The sequence below is a fragment of the Euprymna scolopes genome, chromosome 8, assembly GCF_053919585.1.
Source record: "Euprymna scolopes isolate OS-2025 chromosome 8, ASM5391958v1, whole genome shotgun sequence".
NCBI lineage: Eukaryota > Metazoa > Mollusca > Cephalopoda > Sepiida > Sepiolidae > Euprymna > Euprymna scolopes.
The window spans coordinates 169,734,073-169,758,169 of record NC_136489.1 but is presented as its reverse complement, the minus strand read 5'-3'; the positions used below and the strand labels follow the sequence as shown (position 1 = coordinate 169,758,169).

General features: G+C 32.5%; 1 protein-coding gene across 1 annotated transcript in view; it reads right to left on the bottom strand.

The window, feature by feature from the left end:
- Positions 1-23,739, bottom strand: part of LOC145284019 (uracil-DNA glycosylase-like) — a 42,898-nt gene extending 19,159 nt beyond the window's left edge. The window contains exons 1-4 of the mRNA XM_080133108.1: positions 23,526-23,739; positions 19,474-19,569; positions 6,645-6,699; positions 2,399-2,441 (exon numbers count right to left, since the gene is read on the bottom strand). Coding sequence (XP_079989234.1) covers positions 2,399-2,441; positions 6,645-6,699; positions 19,474-19,569; positions 23,526-23,570 — 239 coding nt within the window. The 5' untranslated portion in view covers positions 23,571-23,739. The remainder of the gene's footprint in view (positions 1-2,398; positions 2,442-6,644; positions 6,700-19,473; positions 19,570-23,525) is intronic.
- Between the last annotated feature and the right edge of the window lie 358 nt (positions 23,740-24,097).

Genomic DNA, 24,097 nt, shown 5'->3' with positions numbered 1-24,097 from the left:
GAATGAGTCAACAGACTCGGTCAAGAAATGAAACCGACTGTTCGTATTTTCCGTGTGGCATATCACCGTTATTGAGACTATGTAGATGAATTTAAAATTTTCTGTTCATTTTATTTTTATTTCATCTAACTTCATTTTTGCCACATCATGGAACTTTGTAGGTTTTCTCCATTTTTTTGTATTACACACAACGAATGGGCACCAGGACAAACAATGTTTTGTTTTATGGCATATCAACCCTTTTCAGGTTATTTAATGCCGAATCCAGTTATTTTGGAAATAGTATTCATGTTGCATTCAGTTATTTTGTAGAAGGTTTTTATTCTTCAAGCTTTTTGTATTTTCAATCATTAGTTTGTAGTGTTTGATAGTGGATTTTATCGATTTTGTTTCCTGTCCTGCAGAACATGAAGGAGTTTTGCAATGGGAGAGGAAAAAGGGTTACAGAATTAATTTTTGGTACATTTGAAGTTAGGAAACTAGTCAGGAAGTGGGGGAGATAGAAAGAGAGGAAAAATGGGAAGGAAAAGTGTATATATATATATATATTCAACAATATATATGGTTTTTGGTTTTGCAGAACATAGTTAAGTTTTGCAAAAGGAAGTAGATAAACAAAAAGCATCTCAGGATTGGTTGGTTGTTTTTGTTTTATGGCATATCAACCCTTTTCGGGTTATTTAATGCCGAATCCAAAGATTTAAGAAAAATTTTTTAATAGAATATATTTGTTGTTTTCAAGTCAGTTTCTATTTAACCCATAGTTGGGACTCTAACAGGTACTACCACTCCGGGTCAGAGTGGACCTGGGAGCAATAGTAATTAAAGGGTGGCTCCACACTCCCCAAAGCCCGCAAGCTGGGGCCTCACCACTGGATATAGTTTAAGGCCATATCCAGGACACCCATTGAGGGACTTTTACCCTCTGCGGGGGGGGGGGGAGTCAGTGTATTCTAATGTCCCACAGACAGGGCCTTCATCTCAGGAAGCCAATATCTTTAGACAGCTTGATACCACCAGTGATCAACATGAACTCAGAAACTGGGATCTTGGGAAGATATCAATCATATTATAGGTGCCACAAAGCTTATGAAGAAGAACCTGAAGTCCTACCTAACTAATATTTCTGGTGAACCAAGTGCAATTGCACTTAAAGGAACAACGAGGATACTAAAAAGAGCTCTCGACTGGTTTTAATAAAAAGCAGAGCAATGTTGGCAGCTGGTTTAGCTGCCTTATACCCAACATTACATTCTCCAAAGGAAGAAAATGAAAAAATAAAGACACACATATTATTCTAACTCATATCTACTTGAGAGTAAGGCCATGCAAATGTTTTGTTTACTTTATATATATTCGAATTTATTAATGTTTTGATCTATCTACTTTCGTAATTTATATGCTTCTGGATGGTAGATAGACATCAATTTAATGTCCGCTGTATTGATCGCCAAGGAAAAAAAAAATAAATAAATGGAGTGGTAAAAGTAGGAAAAGAAATAATCACTCCGAACATGTACATGTAATCAATGGTGAAAAGATTAAGTTCACATTTTTTGTTTTTTTTTAAATGCATCTTGAATGCTTGTCACTTTAGATTGGTGAAAAATTTATGCCAGGATTACACCAGTTGGTATTACTTGGAGGAGGTAATGTTCAGGAGGATGGCTTTCAAGGACTGAACCAGAACCATACTCCACTAATTTAAGCCTGAAAGCCACCAATCAAAATGTGTGTGTGTGTGTGTGTGTGTGTGTGTGTGTGTGTGTAGACATAGATGTTGCTACGTTTGTGGAAACTGATTTCACCTTTAAAAACATATCTGCAGTCATTTAGAGGACTTTCAAACCAAGTGAAAGTCATTTTGTATTTTACCTCCTTTTCTCAAATGGAAATATTCAATGCTCAAACATAAGCAGAGTTTAGAAATTTATATTTTAATGAGACATTAACTGCTTATATATCTTTGTTCAATTGTTCCTTTTACAAATAGTATGTTAAAATTTAATTTCATGTAAATCTGAACGATTTTTTCTTGTTTTCTTAGGCATGTTCATTTGATAGCATTAGGACTATACAAAATGTTTTCAGCTAACAAAAAAAGAAAATTGCGTTTCCACACAACTGATACCCCAACTATTACAATAATACACACAAACATTAACAAAAAGCAAATAAATCACCTAAATATTGTAAAACTTGATTCCATCCTTGCATCCTGTTTGATCATAAAAAACTTTTGTGGGCTTATATTTGCATTTCTGCAAATACAATTTGGCAGAAATGTTAGTATTGCACTTCTGCAACCTATTTCAAAACCTTTGATTCACCCGTTGTATTCAAATATTTTTTAATTCATTATATTAATTTAAGATTTATTATAAGAATGTTTACTGACCTTGGGGGACGCTGAACACCAGGCTTCACACTAAAACACAAACCTACAGAAAAAAACAAAAACTGAACTTAGCGGGAAATTAGATATGCAAGAGATTCAGATAACTGATAAAGAATATTCAAAACAATATAATAAGACCTACGTAAATGGGGAAGAGGTCTCAATGCTGGAAACTGAAGATTTCTAATCTTATTTATAAATGTAATATTTTGTAGGTTTTGACTAAGTCTGAGGTGGTTCGTCCAATTTGTTTTTCACTTCCTCTCATAACTTGAAAGTGATTTTATCCAAGGTCTAGAAAAAGGCATGTCTTGCTAACTTTTGAGTGACAGAAGTGCGTGTGTAAGAACGTTTAAAATTAAAAAATGTTTAAATTCAACGTTTATTTCACGCGGTTAATGGTGTCCGAATGGATACGGTCTTTGCTAATCAAGCCAGAGATGGCTCGTGGTGCTGAGTTTGAATCTGTCAACTGGTGTTAATCGTGACACCCTACACTGAAGATTCTCGAAAGGATGAAACACTAGTGTCTGTAGGTATTTAATTATTATAGTAAATATATATATATATATATATATATATATATATATATATATATAAGGTAAAATTAAAAGCCAAGAACAATGCGAGATTTTTTTTTTTATATATATATATATAGAGTAAAATTAAATGAAAACAAAAGAAATAAATTTCTTTTTTTTTGTTGCTTGTTTTTTCTTTTTCACACAAATTTTAACTCTGAACAACATTAAATTTTTTTTTTCTCTGTTGTATTCAATGGTGTTATAAATCTCAATATATTTCAGACTTCTCTTGAAAAAGGACTAATAGGTCTGAAATATATTGAGATTTATAACACCATCGAATACAACAGAAAAAAAAAAAATTTACTGTTGTTTAGAGTTAAAATTTGTGTGAAAAAGAAAAAACAAACAACAACAAAAAAAGAAATTTATTTCTTTTGTTTTCATTTAATTTTACTCTATATATATATATAAAAAAAAAAAAATCTCGCATTGTTCTTGGCTTTTAATTTTACCTTATAATTTTCTTCAACAATGCTTCAAGCAAACTACAATCTACTTATATATATATATATCTCAGTAGTTTTCATTCCAAATGTCAAAAGATGGAATTAATTGACTCATAAATTTTTTTTTTTTAAATTTTTTATTTTTATCTTTACATACTCCTATGTTAGGCAGATGCCTCAATTTTTGTAGCGGCTGATGTTTACACCTCAGCATCCAAAATCAAAATACGTAAATTCGTTTGTATGCACGTCATGCGCACATACACTAGCCTGAATAAAAACACCAAATTATATTTTGGACCCATCTGAGAACTTTCTGAATTTATTGGATATGGTCTTTCTGGGAGCCACCTAAGTCCTTTAAAAAGCCAGATTTTTATTCAATAAACCAATGGAATCCAGTTGACATGAATCTATAGATCGATATTGCTGGGCACCCCTGAGCTGGGTTCTCATCTCTACCATGTCTCCACTCATAAACATTAATGATCGACTTATTATCGTCTGCCAATCCGTAGAAACTTCATTCATCGAATTATTTCCGATTTTTCTCAATGAACTACTTTTCTAATATAAAAACAAATGAACACTGACTCATATGAACAACTTTCAATGAATTACAATTTATATAAATGAGAGCAGAAAAGTTTTGATAATTTTTCTGACCCAACTAACTTAAGGCTCTTAATAAATTCAGACTTCTTCAATGTCTCAGTTAATGAATTTACCCTTGTTTTACAAGTATTTTAATGGATGCTCTGATGAACTACAAGCCCTTGTACCCCACTCGACGTAAATACCCCGGCAAGCAGCAAAGTCCCACCCCTACACAGTAGAGATCCCTAGATGTAAGAAAGCCTTCTACTCTAATAGTTTCTTCCCCAGAACTGCTAGACTTTGGAATCCCCTTCTGAGTTCCTACTTCCTCAACTCTAGTGACATGCAGAAGTTCAAGTGTAATGTGAACAGACATCTTGTTGCTCAACTCCCTCCATAGTATCCCTGCAATTGATGTCCCTGATAGTAGTCCTCTACATCAAAGTGGCACTGTGCCTTGTTCGGGGTGAAAATGCAATTAGAAAAAATAAATATCCACACATCTATGTTTTCTTATTGCTGTAAACTTTCATTTTAAACGTAGAAAATACCTCTATATGCCTTCTTAACTAATTTTGTTTTGTTTAGCTTATGATAAGGTCTTCTTTTTCTTATATTTGGTTATAAAACCTGCAAATCTTTTTTGCTGAAAATATTTCTCTGCAGCCAGGTCACCCCAAAAGTACTTAGCTCATTAGAAAACAACTTAAAGACCACAAAACTGGTGTAGAACGCATTCCTTAGAAACTGGTGATCCAGACCACCTAAATTTTTATTATATTTGCATTTTACACGTCTTTCGTTGGATAGCGGAAATTATTTCCCCTGTATCACTGAACACCGAGGAGATGAATAGATATTCTTCAAAACCTGCTGCAAAGTTCAAGATACGAAATGTAAAAAATTAGAATTTGAAGGAAAAGGAGATATGCAAAACCTGTAAAAACAGAAATTGAAAAACATGGATGGTAATCTTCACAGAAACCAAAAATCCCCAAAATCCATGCTTCTGTTTACTCTTGAAAGACAATGGATACCGCCTATAAGGGTAATTGTGCGTGTAATTGTGAGGCAAGGGTAACACAATCTCCAACCACACCTCTCCTCAACTGGCACTGTTTGAGTCCAGTAGCTCAATGACTGGAAACAATGTTGAGATAAGCGGAGAGCACATACAGCACCTAGAATTCCCAAATGGTCACCCATCTAGTACTGACCAGATTCAACAGTGCTTAACTTTGGTGATCTAACCAGTGTGTCAACATGATTATGCTGTATATTCCCAAAATAATAGTCTTCCAAAACAATGGAGAATTTCTCACAATGCTATATTAGAATATATTATACTAGCGAGGGGTACCCGGCGTTGACCGGGTGTTTGGAGGTGTGTGTGAAACCTCTGGGGGAGGGGGGGGAAGTAAGTATGAGGATCGAACCCGAACTCTTGAGGCAAAGTTGTAAATAATTAAAGTGTGAAAGAAAAAAAAAATAAAAAAAATGTTTTGGTAGGTAAGTATGAGAATCGAACCCGTACCCTTGAGTTGGACATTACCCATTAGGCCACCGCAACATACAACATACCCAGGTTTGAATTTATTTATTAAACTATAAAAACAGGCGTGCGCAATAAAAGTTAACTCTGCTGCTTCCATTTGACCTAATTAAGAAGGTCAAATAGAAGTCACGCAGTTGTTTACCCAAGTTTGACTGTTTTTGTTTTTTTCCCCCAACAGATTTTGGGGGGAGGGGAACCAGCTCCCAATTGTCCAGATTGAATAACAATTGTCTGATGTACAACATTGATCAAAGCTGATTGCTTCTGGACATTTCCCGGCGCAATGCCGAGAACGTTGTTTGTTGTTAACTTTGAATTAGTTTCGCTTTTTATACGAAAAAGCCTTATCAACATGCGAGAAGCCAAAATAGCAATAATTTTGTAAAAGTCGACGTAAATAAATCTAGATGCGATGCACTTTCCCAAATCGTACATATTATTATTTAGGACCCATATAAACAGTTGTAAGCGATCGTAACGACCTCGGAACCGTGTACAAGAAAAGCCTTTTGAAGACATACACGAAATGGTCACACACACACATTTTGCCTTTTATATATATATAGATAGATTATAAACTAGCCTAGGTGTTTAGAGGTGTGTTCAGCAAAAAGAAAAAAAAACAAAACATTTTTTTAAAATAAAAATAAACTAGTCGTAGGCAAGCAGGTTCAAACCCATACTGCGAAGGAGAAAAAGAATGTGGGGAGGGGACATAAAAAAAAAAGTGACGTCTTTGCTGTTGCGTCCATCACTAAACCGGAAGTGGCAAAGGTTTAAATTAAGGCTTGTCAATCGAAAACAGGGGATGACTGTCAAAAAAAGCTTTTGAAAATATTGGTGAAAAAAAAAACTACCCCTCTCTGTAGAAAAGTACCCAGTTGAGGGTAAAGGAATTAATGTTTTTAGTCAATTTTTCGATATTTGCTGTCTGAAGGGTTAGCTTCAAAACGATACCAATCTCGTGAAAATCTGTCGCCTCTGCCAAAAGTTTTAGGCAGACATACAAACATACATACATTTAAACAGAAAGGTGTGATTTATATTATAGATGTACTTACCATGGGCTTGGTTTGGACCATGATATGGATCTTGTCCAATAATCACAACTTTGACCTGTAGAAATATGAAGAAGCAAGGTTAAAACTTTTGTTTGTCAGTTGAGAGAGACACTAAGTAAATCCTCCCCCAAATAGTATTCTGAGGAGATGGAAAATTGGACACATAACAAACAAAACTATTATGATTCTCTGTAGAGAAATGTGTAAAAAAAAAAAAAAAAAAAAAAGTGAACCTAAAAGGAGTATGTTGTCTTATGCCTAATACGTAGACTGGTACATATGTTGGCCAATGCAAAAAGAAACTATTATAACAAGTATAGTACAATCGAAGAAAAAAAAAAGGCAAACAATATGCATACTCCTGTAATGTGGCTGTTACACTCAAACAGTGTCATTACATTTCAACAACCATGTGGACCCACACGTTGTTTAATACTTTGTTACAAAAGTTTAAAAAAAATAAAAAAATCTAGGTACTTGTACAGTTTAATCAAGACATTAAAAAAATGAAAATATCGAAAAAAAAAAGTTTAAATTGTACGCATCCATTATGGAATGAAGTTCTCAGAAAAAAAAAGAAAAAAAAAATTCACTTAATTTCATCAAGTACTTTTTTTTTTTTTTTTTTTTTTTTTTACAGCGAAAAACAATTTGTTATACCAAGCAAAAGGTTCGATTTTTAGGAAGAAAAGCTAGTATTAAAGATGGGAAGGGAGGGTCGGGACTTTAACTGGAGTTATCTCCCCATGGTGTTCCTAAAATTCAAACAAAAATTTACAAAAAATCCAAGATGTCTGCCTTCAACGCGCTCTCATAAAAATCTGTTTTTCCGCTGTAAAAAAAAAAAAAAAAAAAAAAACTACTCGATCAAATTAAGTGAAATTTTTGCAGAGATCTTAAGTTCAAAACGGATACGTACAATATAACCTTTTTTTTTCTCTCGATATTTTCATTTTTTAATGTCTTGATTAAACTGTACAAGTACCAAAATCTGAATCTGCATTTTTTTTTTGAACGCTAATGAAATGCATTTATATGGGGTTCTTCCAACATTAATGCATTTCATTATCTTCCAAAAGTCTTCGTTTTTTTTTTTTGACCGTGCAGCGCATTCTCTAACCACATAAAATAAAAAAACGCACTTCCTTTACTCAACCATGTGCTGTCCATTTCCTGCCTTTCTTCTCCTATCCTGTGATGTCAGTGCATGCACATTTGCTTAATTTGCATATGTGCTAAGACAGCTGCTGCTGCTGTTAATATTTTCACTAGTCAGCTATTCTTAGGCTGCTGCTGATCTTGTCACTTGCACTATGTTACACTGCAACTACAATTACCAGCAGATGAATAAGATACAGATGCAACTAAGTTTGCTACTATGAGATGTCGGGGCACATGTAAGCAGATGTTTAAAATCGTGAAAAGATTTTTGCGACAGATAATGCTACACCCATGTTGATTTATTTAAAAAAATAAGATGCTTTCTTCATAGTGGGGCGATTTGTAAACAATATTAATACAGACGTGTCTTATTTCAATATACATATTCTGATTCAGTATGATCTCAAGGTGGTTATGCAGGGCTCTACATTGCGAGTGAAACAGTCGCATTTGCGAGTGATTTTTCAAAGTAGCGACTAGAAATAATGAAATGCTTATCTTTTGGCAATTGTATTTCTTTCACTGACAATCTTCCAAAGCTCACTACTGAGTGAAAAATATCTTTTCAACTTTTTTTTTTAATAAAATGAACAAAGCAAATTATTTAAATAAAAGTTTAATAGAATAATACTCTTTTTTTTTTTTTTAATAAAGGCTGTTTAAAAAATATTTGATGAAAACAATGTTTATATCTTCAAGTATCAACATAAAATTTGTTGTATATTTAGAATTACACTTATTTAAAAATATACAGAAAAATCTTTATGATATGCATACTCGTCACAGAACGAAGATGTCATATTCTAAAAATCATGTGGGTTTGGCTAGTAACTTTTCTATTTGGCTAGTAAACGAAAATATTTAGTTGTCAAAGGTCAACTGAAGATAAATTTGTCCATAGAGCCCTGATATGGTAAAAAAATCAAATTAAATAAAGTATGTATATTCATTCCTTTGAAGTCATTATAATAGATACGAAGGAGTGGAGGTAGGATGAATGGAGTACCCACACCAAAAATTTGCTCATTTAAAATTAAAACATTTTTTTTTATAAAGAAAAAGAAAAGCAAAACATTTATGAAATACAGACTTATCCGGTCTCATGAAGAAGAGGATAAAATTTAATGAATATCGTTTTCATAATAACTAGCGGGACCCATGGAAATTCTACAGTGGACTCTTTCGTATGTAATATATTGATGTTGGCATTCTGTGGATGTTCAGTGTAAGTGGAGTTTTGTTAAAACTGCAAAAGTATTTATCTAAGCTAGTAGGGACCCCCGGCATAGCCGGTCGTAAAACACGTTTAAATTTATTTTAATTTATGCAGATTTTGTATATATTACAGTCAATTTTCTATTGATTCCTATATATTATATACAGTTGTGATTTCAAAAATAAAATATATATCTATGACTGTTAAGGCTAGTTAGTTATCTCCCTTACACCCTCACGTTTTAGTGAAATCAAAACAGGCTTACTTCCCTTTGGAGATGTACACCGTGATTTGAACGCGAACTTACGAGACTACACACTGTTGACGGGCGGTCATCTTTGTTTTTGATAGTGTTACGTGCGCAGAGCCGTGACCATCGTCATAGATAGCCTGTCAGCTTAAAAATGACGTCATCGCCATAGGTCCTAGCAAGCAAGATAAGTCGAACACAGACTGTGGATAACGAGCAGACATTTTCTACAGAAAGCGTTATAAAACTTCAAAATTGGATTAAAAAAGATAAATATGATACTTTGTACTGAAACTCATCCAATATTAATAAAAAACGAATTGAAAGGGAGAAAAGTTTTTAAAAAGTTTAAAAAGAAAAGGAATACGATTTGATTTGTATGAAACTGAACTTTATTCAATAGAAATAAATAAAAATGAATAAATATTTTTTAAATAAAAAAAAACAATATTTTAAAATCAAAACTGAAAAACAAACGATAAATTAGTTTAACCGAAATACGAACAATAAATTAGTTTAACTGAATAACGAACAATAAGTTAAAAATTAAATTCAAACAAATATTAGTATAAACAAAGTTACTAAGGCAGAAATATTTCAAACATTGAACATTAAAACTTTTCAAAAATGTGTTGTAGAATTTAATTAAAAGTTTGAAATTTTCTTTTTCTGCTATATATATATATATATATATATATATATTTACTAATATTGTCATTCTCTTTGCGACAAAAATTGTTTATAAGGGAATTCGATGAACTCCATATCAGCATTTTTTTAATTTGCTGAATAGTGTGACCCTCATCACAAGAGTCAACATGAAATAATCGATTTTGATCAGCCAAAATATTTAAAGTTATGTACATGGCTAATTTTCTCTGATGAATTGAATGTAAAAAAGAATTGCATTTTGTAAGTTTGTTTATAACTATATAATTATATAAGACAAAATTATTAGTTATATCATTTGAATTAAACAGCTACTTCCAGGGTATTAACAGAGAACCTCTGTTAATACGCTGAAAGTAGCTGTTTAATTCAGCTATTTCTTCAACAGCCTCTCTCCCGGATATTAAATTTTTGCAGCTATTGCATTTCAGTTTTTTGAAAACTGCACAACAGCAATAACCTGCTAAGTATAATATAAAAGGAAGTACTTTCTTGCATTGATTAACATCATCTTCTGTTACGTCTATGTTAAATTTATAAACATGTAAATCTTGCTCCCTTGTCATTTCATCCTTGTTAGTTTCTTTTAAATTTTTCAATTCAATAGTTCGATTATTAATTGGTAAGCTCAATTTGAAAACTGACAACATTTTGAGTTTTTTTTCACATTCATACACCTGACGTATTGATATATTATACTGATCTCCACTAAGTTCTCAATACTGGCCAAACCTTGCCTTAAGGTTATCTGTCTGAAAATTTCCTGGTAATATATACATTTATACAATATTTAGTCAATTCTAAAATTGCGTAAGTAGTATGGTGCAAAGCAGTATATGTTTCCTTTCTTAACTTACCATATCTTCCAGAAATGCTATACCAAGTTTCTAACCAGTCACAGAACACATTTAGGAAACTATAATTATCACTATTTAATGTAAGTGGATTAGCATATTTATTATGAAGTCGACAACCTTTATATGGTGTTTTAACATTCAGTATTGTCCACCAATTATAAAATATTTGAATGTAATCTGCGATTTCTGCATAATTTGGCAAGCATTCCTATTTTCCTAAGGTTAGCAACCCTTGAATAGTATATTCGGTGAAAATTTGCAAAACCAAATTAACATTTTGCCTTTCAAAAGTTGTCGGAGAAAGAGCTTTTGAAGTCAACTTATAGCAATATTTCACAAGTGATTGAGATTCTAGAGCATAAAGTTTATGTAAACTAGAAAATGGAGCACTTTGGATGTTATCTAATTCATGATTTCCATTATTACAAAATTTTGGGAACATCATGCATTTATGTTCATCTTTTTGGCCAAGCGAATTGTTTCTAATGCATTTTAATATATGCACTGAGTCGAATAAGAAGAAAAGAGGGCTAGACGTTCTAACTGGATGGGGATATACAATTGAAAGCTTTGATTGGCTACAAAAGAAAGATATAGCTTTTTTATTTATTGCATTATTATCTGTTATAACAGATAATACCTTAAACCCTATATCTTCTAAGCCAATTATTACACGTTTAATTATGTTAAATAAGTTCTCAGCTAGAAGACATTTAGTTGGCATAACATGCACAACATCCTTATATTGTGAGAATACACTGTTAAGCATAAAAGCAAATATTACCACCTTTATATTCAAGATAAGGTTTGAGATGTATTTCATCAACAAGTAAAGATACTGTGATGTCATTCTGCATTAGTAACTTGAATTTACTTTTAATATACATGAGAAAATCGTTATTGTGTTGTTCAATGACAGGATTCATAAAAGTTAATAAGATTAATCTTCGAATGATTGAATAGCATGGTAAAATTACATTTTTAGTGTCTCTTAACAGTCTGTACCCTATAGGGGAGCAGATATATAATAAGGAAGAAAATACCATCATTTCACTCGAATAATTAACCTTATTCATTGTCATTATGTTAATTTGTTCATATATGAACTTAATGGCATTAAAATATTTAAATTATTCATCTTGCACTAATAGCTAAACTGATAAGATAAATTTTAATAAAGAACTTATATTAGAAGTTTTCATTTCCTGTTCTTCGATGTCCATTTTTTCATGTTTTCCATCAAAATCTACAGTTACATGTTTAGGAATTCTATACTTTTTTTTTTTACACGGTGGTCACCACTTATCAAGGCCCGGAAGCCACTCAGGGATAGGGGTTATTGCAAGTACAGTACGTTAGTGGAGATTTAATGAAGTGTTTACTTAAGGGGGCAGTTCATTAGGAATTTTTTAACGTTGGACTTGAAGACATCCAGGTTGTAGTCAGGTGGGAAGCAGGCAGACGGAACAGAGTTCCACAGGCGTGCACTTCTAAGAAAGAAGCTTTGTTCATGGAATCTACGTTTTGATTTAGGCACAGATAAAGAGTGGGGGAAATTTTTCAGTGGATTCAGCTAGACGAGTGTTTTTCGTGAAAGATTGGCGAGGGGGGACCAGAGATTGGAGTTCAGATGAGCACCTGCCATGGAAATAACGATAAAACAAAGATAGGCTCGCAACGTCTCTTCTGTGGGAGAGAGGTTGCAGGGTAGAGAAAAGGGCATTCCCCACTAAGCCATGAAGTCTATTTTGTACTCTGTCAAGGCAGGATAGGCTGTTTTTAGCAGCTCCTGCCCAGATATGGCAGCAGTATTCCATCCTTGGACGTACTTGGCTTTTATATAGATAAAGAATTGCATCAGTAGTGAGATATCTTCTGGAGCGGTAGAAGGATCCCACCATCCTTCCAGCAACCTTGGCAACAGACTTGATGTACGTGTTCCATTTCAGATCAGGAGTAAAGGACAAACCCAGAAGCTTGTCAAAACATGGGGCTTCTCCTAGACGAGAGCCATCTATTTCAATTGATGTCAGATGGGGATCAGAGCGTTGATGATGTAAAGATAGGAGTTTGGTTTTAGATGCATTAAAAGGTAACCAGCCACGTCTTCCCCCACTGAACCACGTGCTCGAGATCAGAGGAGAGAGAACTTTGTCATTTACAGCCTTTGATGTGTTGCCGTAGATATACTCCCCTATAGCACTCATTTCCACATCACTACAGAATACTCTAACGGCCAAGTCCAGTTCAATCACCATAGATATTTTTATTTTGGGGCATGGGCATCTCTTTAAATGGCATATAATGATGGTATTGTCTTGCCTAATGGAAGTCCAATAATTTTTATCTATAAACATTAATTTTTTTTTCTAAATCATCAATATTATGGAAAGTTTTACGTTTCCGTAACTAACTCGTCAGCAACACTTTCACATAATGCACGCTTAAGAGCAGAATTTTCTAAACGCATTTTCTTTGCGTTAGGAGACTCTCTAAAAGTGGTTGATGACGATAAATAGGAGGGACAGTTTGGTAATATTTGAGGGATAGCACCATCCTTAAGATAGGGATTTTTTAATTTAACACTAATTGTCTTTCCAGTCCTTTCATCAAATGCTGATGTCTCTCGCTGTATGTCTTCAGGTCGAAAATAAAGTTCACATACCTAAAGAAATAATTTAAAAGAAAATCGTACCGTGTTTGACTTAATACAAAAAAAAAAAATTTTTTTTAAAATTACATGACAAAAAACGATAAAATAAAAAAAATAAGGTAAATGCGCAGAATTAGTCCACCCTCGAAAAATCCGTTTAAATTACCACTTTTATGTTTTCGAGGGTGCTAAAAACAAAAATAACGTTTAAAATTACGGCAAACTAGTAGTTTTCAAGATATAAAGAGATGTTAGTTTAAAAAAAAGTGGGGGGGGGGATAATTTAACCCTAATCAACCACCCACTTTATGGCCAATTTTTTTTTTTTTTTTTTTTTTTTTCATGGGCAACGAGCAATTTTTTTTAAAATTACATTTTCGCCTCAAACAAGACAAAGTGCCTCTTTGATGTAGGAATGACCACAACTAAACGTAAAATGAGCACCTACAGTTGACCCCCTCTCCCCGACAAAAATTCTGTTTACACTTTTTGAAACGGGGGTGCTCATTTTACGTTAATCTGTTCATTGTACGTTGACTCCCAATCCCCAACATAAAGGTGGCCATACTCATTTTCCTTCGCTTTTATTTAAAAAGAAAGCCCCCTTAAAAAAAAAAAAAAAAAAAAAAAAAAAAAACGATGGCCATAAATTGGGTGCTCATTTTACGTTAAATCTTTATAGAAAAGTGATACCCCATTTTTTAAAACTAACATTTCTTCATATCTTGGAAACTACTCGTTTGCCGTAATTTTAAATGTTATTTTCATTTACATCACCACTAGCAGTATCAGAATTTTGGGGGAATTTTTGACAACCCTAACACAAAACTGCGAATAACATATACAAAACTCGTAATTTCTCCGTTTAAAGTGGGTTGTTTATTTTCTTTATGGAATATACTTCAAAAATAAACTATTAAAATTGTTAAAAAAAATAATAGAAATATTATTTTTTTTATTGCCGGCATTTTGTAAATACTGCTTTAAATAAAAAATAATATTTCTATTATTGTTTTAAACAATTTTAATAGTTTATTTTGGAAATATATTCTCCAAAATTCTGACACCTACAGGGCCACAACATTTACCACAAATAATTATTAAGCTTTTGGGATAACAAAAACGGTCATAAACTTAAAAAAAAAGTTTAATCTATTTCACGCTGAGATAAATATTACACAGTAAAATAGTTGAACTAAAAAGATAAATATTTTTTCTTATTAATTCTAAATAAACAGGGAATTCTGTTCTTATGATATCGCTTTTATTAAATTGTTAGGTGAAAGTACATAATATTTTCACCATACTCCCCATTTTAAATAAGTTTCTAAATAATAATTTATTATTTCAGTACATAACTTAAATTACATGTAAAATTCATTTTTTATATACATATTTTCATTTTTATTTTAAAATACGTTCTAAAAAAATAAACATAAAAAATTTTTTTTTTTTTTTTTTTTTTTTTTAAATTTCTCAAACACTTTAACACTCTGCTATATTTAGATGGAGTAAAATCCTTTCTTTTTATTGCATTAATCCACTGGTAAATTATTTCTTTTTTTTTTGGGAAATGAAGACACAGTAACTTTTGGTCCAACAAAATAAACCATTCATTTAAATGTCGTTTGGTATGGATTTAGTTGAATCTATATAATTATAAAACTCAAATGACCTTGTAACAAGTGATGTACCTAATTACTATGCCTCCCCACAGGACAGAGTTAGACACCAGGGTCGTTTTTTTTAACGTGGAGAAAAGGTACAAAAATAAAAATTGTCTCAGTCGTGAAGGATTTCTCCACCGAAAGAGAACAAGAAACGGAAGTGCAGCATCCGAAGTGATGTAACCCACTTTCCAGTTTACGACATCCGGTTGCACATGCGCGCATAAACATTAACCCATAACAATTTAAACAAATAAACACAAATCGCTTCTTTTGCAGATTTTGACCTGCGCACTGAAATATTAACATTATTATTTTGAAATTATTATTTAACATGGGAAGAGTGGGGGTGTTTTGCAACTATTCTTTATGACAACTATACTGTTGCTATTTTCTTACAACTAAAATACTTTAACCCGTTGACAAACATAAGAACAATTGTAGTAAAGCCAACACTACTACTACTACTCTATCTGTCCCTTTTCCTTCTTTCTTTTTTTTATTTTTTGTTTACATTTCTAGACACAAAATAGTTGTGTGAGAACGGTGAATTTATTGACACATTTACTAATCTGTTTCAATATTAGTTTTATTTTATTTTATTTAGGTTTTATTTTTTTGCTTCAGGTTTTATTAATTATTTTTCTTTTTAGATTTTAAGTTTCTATAACTTGATTGAAGGATCCAAATATGGGTTTTTCATTCTTATATTTCTCATTGGTAGGTTCAGGTGCGTTTTTGCTGCTAAATGATTTTTGTCGGCGTTCGATTCGTAGGTAAATAATGCTTAATTTTTTATTTTTGAGCGATTATTGGGAAAAATAGGTAACTTTACATGAATAGGGAGGACTTTTTTCTTCACGTTTGAGTGATCCGTCCGTGATTTTTCATTTTAATATACTTTCATAGAAATGTGTCCGTTATGTCAAAAAAATATATTTTCTTTACGTCACAAGTGTCACGCTCATACATGAATTCCATAGCTAATATAACATACTGATCCAACGGGTCACGGGTAGTCTAGTATGATATTAAAAATCACTTTATTGGTACTTTTATGCACTTATGTTACCGGGCCGGCGGGCGTTTTGTGACTATTCTTTCACCTAAGAAAGTAATAAACAAAAAGACATCGTAAAACTTGAATTCATTTTATTATATATATTTTGGGGGTGGGGGTGGGGGTGGAGGAATTAAATTAGCGAGATAAAGGACCGTTTGAATAAATTCACAATGATTTAAATTTGTATAAAAAAATCATTTTCAGTTGTGTGCACTTATATTACTGAACTGGTGGGTGTCTTGTAACTATTCTGTACTTTCACCTAACAATTTAATAAACAAAAAGATATTGTAAAACTTGAATTTAACTTGAAAATACTATTTAAAAAAATAGCATGGTAACAAATACATAAACACCATTTTATTTTACAGTTCTGTAACATAAGTACACGCAATTGAAAACATTTTTTTAAACTGCTTCTGTGGTACCAGTTTACAAAAATTCTGGCAAAAGACCTGACCTGTTAAATTATCACTCCATTAGCCTCCTCCCGCTCTCCGCCCAAATATTCAAGTCCCTACTGAACCAAGCTCTAGTCCATCACCTTACAACTGCTAAACTTCTGACTGGCCAACAATACGGATTTAAGCAAGCACTTCTACAGCAGACATCCTAACTGTAATCTCTTAACATATATACCATACACTGGACAAAGCAGGGGAGGGTAGAGCAGTAGCCCTAGATATATCTAAGGCTTTTGCCAGGGTTTGGCACAATGATCTTCTCAGGAAAATCAGATCATATGGTATCGCGGGACGAATACTTAACATAATCAAGAGAAAAATAAGAGAAAAGTCACGGTTGTCCTCGATGGTCGTACATCTAACCAATAGGATATAAATGCGGGTGTACCACAGGGGTCTATCCTTGGACTTTCATTATTTCTAATATTCATAAATGACCTCCTTGATAAAATTGTCTCTAAGATGGGTATATTTGCAGATGACATCACCCTCTATAACAGGCACGAGGGGAAAACAAATGAACACATATCTAAGGAAATGGCAGAAACACTAGAGGATGACCTCCAATCAGTGGAATGGGAACAATTATATATATTGAGCACTCTTGAATAATCATGCAAGTTTCATTAGGAAACCAAGCGATGCAATCATTATATATATATATATATATATATATAACTTGAGTTTCTTCAGCTAAAATCAAAACCGAAACCAAAATCATGAATTCTTGGTAACATTATTACACTAATGCCAAACTCAGAGTTTCAACAGAGTTTATTTACATCTAACCAGATGTGTCGGAACAAAATTCTAAAGAGAGAGAAAGAATATTAAATGAGATTTTGTAATGTGATGGGCAGTGAGTTAATGATCTGCTGGATAATAGAAACTGAACTGATACTACGGTAGTAATCCTGACTCAAACTATTCATTTGTTGGTTGAAAAGTGCTTCCCTTTACTAGTGTTTATTATTATTGCAGATTCCAAGCGTGCAAAAAAAAAATATAAAAAATAAAAATAAATAAATAAAAATAAACAAACTATAGTTCATAGTAATCAATATTGGCTTTTGTTTAACATTTGATACTATTGAAATCTCTTTAGATGACAATCTATTTTGTAAATATCTGTTTATATATATATATATATATATATAAGCGAAAATTTATGTATGTATGTATGTGTGTTCGCTTTTTCTGTGTCTACAAAAGGCTTCTTTCAGAGAAGCAGTCGCTCGGTTCACAACTTTTTAAAACTTTTTATATCACATAAATCGTAATATCTCACACTTAACGAAGCTCACCTGCCTATTTAATTTGCTCGATTTCGGGAAGATAAATATTCAATATTTGTCGCTCGCCGCATGTGGGTTAGTCTTTTACCTATAACGTCTTGGGGGGGGAAAAAAAAAGTGTTTAGCAGTAAATGAAATCCCGCAGTCAAACTTGACCTCATTAACTCATTAAAACGTGCACCTGCTAAATCCAAATAATTAAATAAATTCAAACGTGTTTCCGTAAGCATGTCGCGGTGGGGCAATGGTTAACGTTGCACTTTTTTTTTTTCCACAACTTTGCCTCAAGGGTTCGAGCCTCATACTTATTTTTTTTCTTAACCCCCCCCCCACCTCCAAACAACCGGGCAACGCCGGGTACCCCTCGCTAGTATATATATAAGTGCGAGTCTGTTAAGCTACATTGTTCATTGCCTAAAGTTTCCAACCTAATGCATAAATTCTTTTTCTCCAGACTTCTGTGTCCCTTCCTATTCTGTTCATGTTATTTTTACATTTGTTTTGAATTTCCAATGCAATATTTTAAATAACATGAATTGCTAACTATTTCATTACTAATTGATCATTGTCCGCTGACTGAGGTCATACCAAAAGAATCCAACATAATACTTTTACATTTGTTTTTCATTATATGGTTTGTCCTTAAACGTCTACTAACTTGGCTCACCTTATTACAAATTGACATAAGGACATACATGAGGATGTAGATAGAAGCACGAAAAACACTCGTCTAGCTGAAACCACTGTCAATAATTTTCCCCAATCTTTATCTGTGCCTAAATAAAAACATAGATTCCATGAACAAAGCTTCTTTCTTATAAGTGCACGCCTGTGGAACTCTGTTCCATTTGCCTGTTTCCCACCTGACTACAACTTGGATGTCTTCAAGTCCAGCATAAACAAATTCCTGATAAACCGCCCCCTTAAGACACTTTATCAAATCTCCATTACTAATGATTATCCCATTGATTATTGTACACGCAATAACCCTTATCACAGAGTGGCTTCCGGGCCTTGATAAGTGATGACTACCATATAAAAAAGAAAAGAAAAAAAGCATGTTGCATCATAAATATGCAGTGTGCAGCATGTTTTGGTGTTGCATAAAAATAGTAGACATTGCAGATAATAGATCAGGAGTGCCCATTACGTTGATCACGATTGACTGGCCGATCACAGAGACACTGTGGGCAGATTGGATGGTATTAAAAAAATAAAAAGTTGCCGCTGGCAAACTTCCACAACCTCTGGGCAGAGTGGGAGACACGAGCAGTCATGTGTGCAGCATGACAGAGCATGCTACACAAAGAAAATTGGCGATTGTTTGTTAGCGATCGATGCTTTTAAGACCTTGCGTTATTCATAGCTCGAGTATTTTTTATTTTTATTTACAAGAAGTGAACAGTTTTACCCACTAGAGTCACAAAACTGAAAAAAATGCTGTTGTCATAGCCCTAGTTATCATTCAATCCTGGGCAACGTTGGGTCTCCCTGCTAGTATAGTTCAAATCAATATTAGAATAAGAAGTCTTACCTCATTTAATGTACACATGCGGGTCCAGGAAAAGACTTCATCTGTTGGTGGATAGATTGTGTGCTTGCTCCTTTCACTTGCAATAAATTTGCAAAGCTACATTAAAAAAACGAAAAAAGACATTAAACAAGGACAACCTTTTTAAATATTTATAATATTGCAATTCATGACACACAGAAAACTCAGTTGTCTTCTTTTGTCCAAGTAAGAGTACCATGGATTGGTCGAAAACTAAACCCAATTATTGATTCCTTAGGTATTTCATGGCAAGTGCTCGTCTGAACCCCAATCTATGGTCCCCACCTTGCCAAACTTTCATTAAAAACACTTGTCTAGCTGAAACTACTATCAATAATTTCTCACACTCTTTATCTGTGCCTAAACCCAACTGTAAATTCCATGAACAAAGCTTCTTTCTTAGAACTGCACGTCTGTGGAACTCTTTTACGTTTCCCTGTTTTCCAGCTGACTATAATATGGTCGTCTTCAAATCCAACATAAGATGAGTCGTCCCCTTAAGTAATCCAATTTACCGAATTTCCACTACTGACAATTACTATGATTATTGTCCCATTGACTACTGTACAGTCATTAACCTTTATCCTCAAATGGCCTCTGGACCTTCATAAGTGGTGACTCCTTTGTAAAAAAAAAGTATTACACGAATCAACTTATATTTGTTTACAGAAGTCATTTGCACATACGAAGACCAAAATCTGTTCTATTGTTTTTTTTCACTTGACATGAGTCAGTTGAAGTCCTTATTCTTTTCTTGGTCCAATGCGATTTATGAAATTATATTTACATCAACTGCATTCATTTGATGAAGGTAAAGTAATCTGTCAAGAATTTTTCTACCTAAAGCTGAATGATCTATACTTAGACAAATCTGAAAGATTATCATTCAAACACGGTAGTTTTGGAATGTATGGTTAAGTGACAGTTTTAGAACTGCTTTAAAGCTTCACTGCTCACTCATTTTTCGACCAAATTTAAAACAATTACTGGTATTCAAAATCATAAAAAACTGGTTTCCATAGAGACTACTGTTGCTACCAATTCACTGCTCTCACGAAAAGAGAAGTAACAAGTGAAACAGAATGAAAGGGAGATAATTGAGGGATTTTATTGAAAGCAGACAATTGCTGTACATATGTGTATGTTATGTTTATGGAGGCAAAAAAATAAGACAAATTAAACAAAGAACAAATAAATTTACTGGAAGCCTGGAAAAATCATGGTTTACAATAGAAAAATGTGAGCATGAAAAGTAATATGGTTAAGCTTAAACATGGAAAAGTAAAGGACTAGTTAAAACTGAAAAAGAAAACGACAAGATATTCTAGTAAAAAATATAAATTTATAACTTAAAATATTGCAGCATTTTTTTTTTTGATGTGTTAAGACTTGATTATATAATGTTATAAATTGAATTAAAAAAAATTCTTAATGCTGCAATATTTTAAGTTATAAATTTATATTTTTTTTTTACTAGAATATCTTGTTTTCTTTCCCAGTTTTAACTAGTTCTTTTACTTTTCGATGTTTAAGCTTAACCATATTACTTTTCATGTTCACATTTTTCTATTGTAATAATATATATGCATAAGACCCCTCCACTCAAGGTACAAACTGTCGAAAAATCTGCCCACTTTCATCATGATTCAGCAAGATAATGATACAATCAGCTTATTCACAATGTATCACTTGCGACTTCCTGTCCGTCATTTAATATCTTACAGTATAATTCTAATTGTGATTATACTTCTACTGGAATTTTCTACCCTTTTTTTTTTTATATAAATCTATCCTAATCTAAAATACTGATTTTAACTTTTTCTTCATTTTGTTTAGCACACACAAACCTAACATTGTTAAAAAAAAAAAAAAAAAAAAAATGAAATTCTAGTTATTCTATTTTAATATGGAATTAAAGCATACCCAGTGATAACGCATAAATTTATGAGTTTATTATTGTTGTGTCAATTTCAAGTTATCATTACTCTCAGGTTTACTCTGACTTGTAATACCCATCAATGTTTCATGTGTTATTTGAATTTGCCACAGAAACCCTTGAGCAAGGTATTCATCTACCCCAAAATTTATCTTTCCCACACTTTGTTTTTTTCCCCCCCATTCTACCTACCTTATTTCCCGACCCAATATCTCTAGCTCTAACCATCCTGGGTATAGCACTGAACTGTTTAATGGTGGTGGGAGTCATTCCTTTAGTAATCATTACTCCCACCTCCACGCTGACCAAGTGGTAGTACCTACTAAACTCTAGTCTGTGAGTTGAATAGAATCTTTCCTGCGAAGAACATGAAACAATAGATATTGTTGGGGGGGGGGGCACCCATACAGATTCTGACAATGGACTATTCCTGACGTCACATGCGGTGAACCCAATACTCAGAGAGAGGCAGTTGTAACATTACAGTTGAGTGGCGTTCCCACTCAACTAACGTCGTTTCTGTATTTTCTGTTTAATATATTTTTCATTTTACTGTTTGCGAGTCTTCTCATTCTTTCCGACATTTACACCATAACAGATATACATTTACATCATGAATGAATTAGTTAAATGTTAAGAACTTGAAAATGACTGAATCTGGAAAAGGGCTAATATGTCATCAAACACAAAAAAAAAAAACAGCATAATGTACTAAAAACTCTAAAAAGATCTCATTTACAAAAATTAATTACAGAATTAAATCCACTAGATTACATATTGGTTTATTTGTCCACAAGTTTGCGATTACTTTTTTGCTAATACTTAAATTACTTTGTATTGTATGCTTTCAAAAATTCAAAGGAATTTGGAAGCATTTAAACTGTTCATTTCTTGCTTTAAAATTCTCAGCAAATCCCATTCACATCTAATCAGTTTATAAGCAATATTAAACAAAATTACTTACACTTTTATAACAATTTCGTTTGATTCATAAGTTTATAACAAAGTAGGAAATTTAAAAAATTTAAATTTAACTTCCAATTATAATCAATTAACATACTTCCTGACTTCTGGCATAGTGCTACCGGAAATGGTAACAAATCAAATCAATTCATTCACTTTTATTGTTCTTCAGTATTGAAAAATATACAATAAAAGTTAAAATTATACAGATAGAAATAATTAGTTTTTAAGTTTTTATTTTACTTGAAATTTTATACGAAAGATGTTTATGAAATTATAAAAATAAGTTTTTTGAATTTTAAAAAATTATTTTATTTGCATTTATATAATAAATGTTTATGAAAGTATGAAAATAAAATTATTGAAATCACAATAACAAAATTTCAAACATAAAAATAACATTATGTATACATAATATTCCTAAAATATAGTTTTAAAATATTTTAAAGTTTTTTTCATTAATTCTTAAAAAATAAAATAAAACTAATTTCAATAATTCTTAATTAAAAGAAGACTGGAAAAAAAAAAAATAAATAAATAAATTTTTTTTCAAAAATATATCAAAGAATGGAAAAAAGTAAAAAAAAAAAAAAAAAAAGAAAGAAAAGTACATGCACATGGGGAGATATAGGCGTGAGAAAAAAAAGATGCTAATGCACTTACTGATCTGCACTATTTTTTAAATCGTATTTCCAAGTTTAATTAAAGTTTTATGTTTTTTTTATTCAATTGTAAGGTTAAAGTACAGAATAGGTACAAAACACCCTCCCTTCTCCATGTTAAGAATGGCTATTTAAATATTAACGTTATTATTTCAGCATGGATCAATAAGTGCATGAGTACCTAAAAAAGTGAAGGAACTGATTTGCCTGTCACTGCTTCCGGTAATGCTACACCGGAAGTTAGGAAATATGTTAGTTGACTATAACTTAAAATCTTATGAAAGTGTAAAAAAACTTTCAAAGGATTTTGGAAAAGTCTGGATTTATGACACCGTTCACCAACAATACTTCCTAAAGGAAAGGGAGCAGAGAAATAGAATATATAAAAAGCCAAAAGTGAACAGTATAAAAACTTATGTCCATTATGTAAAAAAAAAAAAAAAAAGGAGGCGTGGGGGGGTTGTGATACTTACAGATTGAAAATATTCCTTTTTGATTTCTGGTTCAAGTACCTTCATCCATGATGGCCCAACATTAACAAACAAACCTTGCGTACGCGACTGATGCAACTTTGCAAGAGCGATTATACGATTCTCTTCTGCCCTGGCTAACTGCACTGGAGAAGGAGGAGGAGAAGCAGGAGGAGAGTTTTCAATTTTTTTAATCTTGGGAGACTTCTGAAAAAAATAAATAAATAAAATTAAGAAAATAAAATCTACTTATGCTGAAGTGATTAGCACGGGTAACCATTTAAGTGCTAAATTCACCTTGGTACTTGCTTAAATGGATCTTGGTTTTAATGACTCACAGGAACAATTAAAATGTAAAACAAGTTGAAATGGACAAAAAAAAATAAAATAAACGATAAAAACGGTTGTTGTGTATGAAAAAATTTCAAGCATAAGAAACAAAACATTTTTACAAATATTGAAAGATTGTCTAGTGTTTTTTTTAACACAGGAATCACCACTTATCAAGACCCAGAGGCCACTCGAGGATAAGGGTTAATGGGTATACTATACATTAGTCAATGTGATTATAGTGT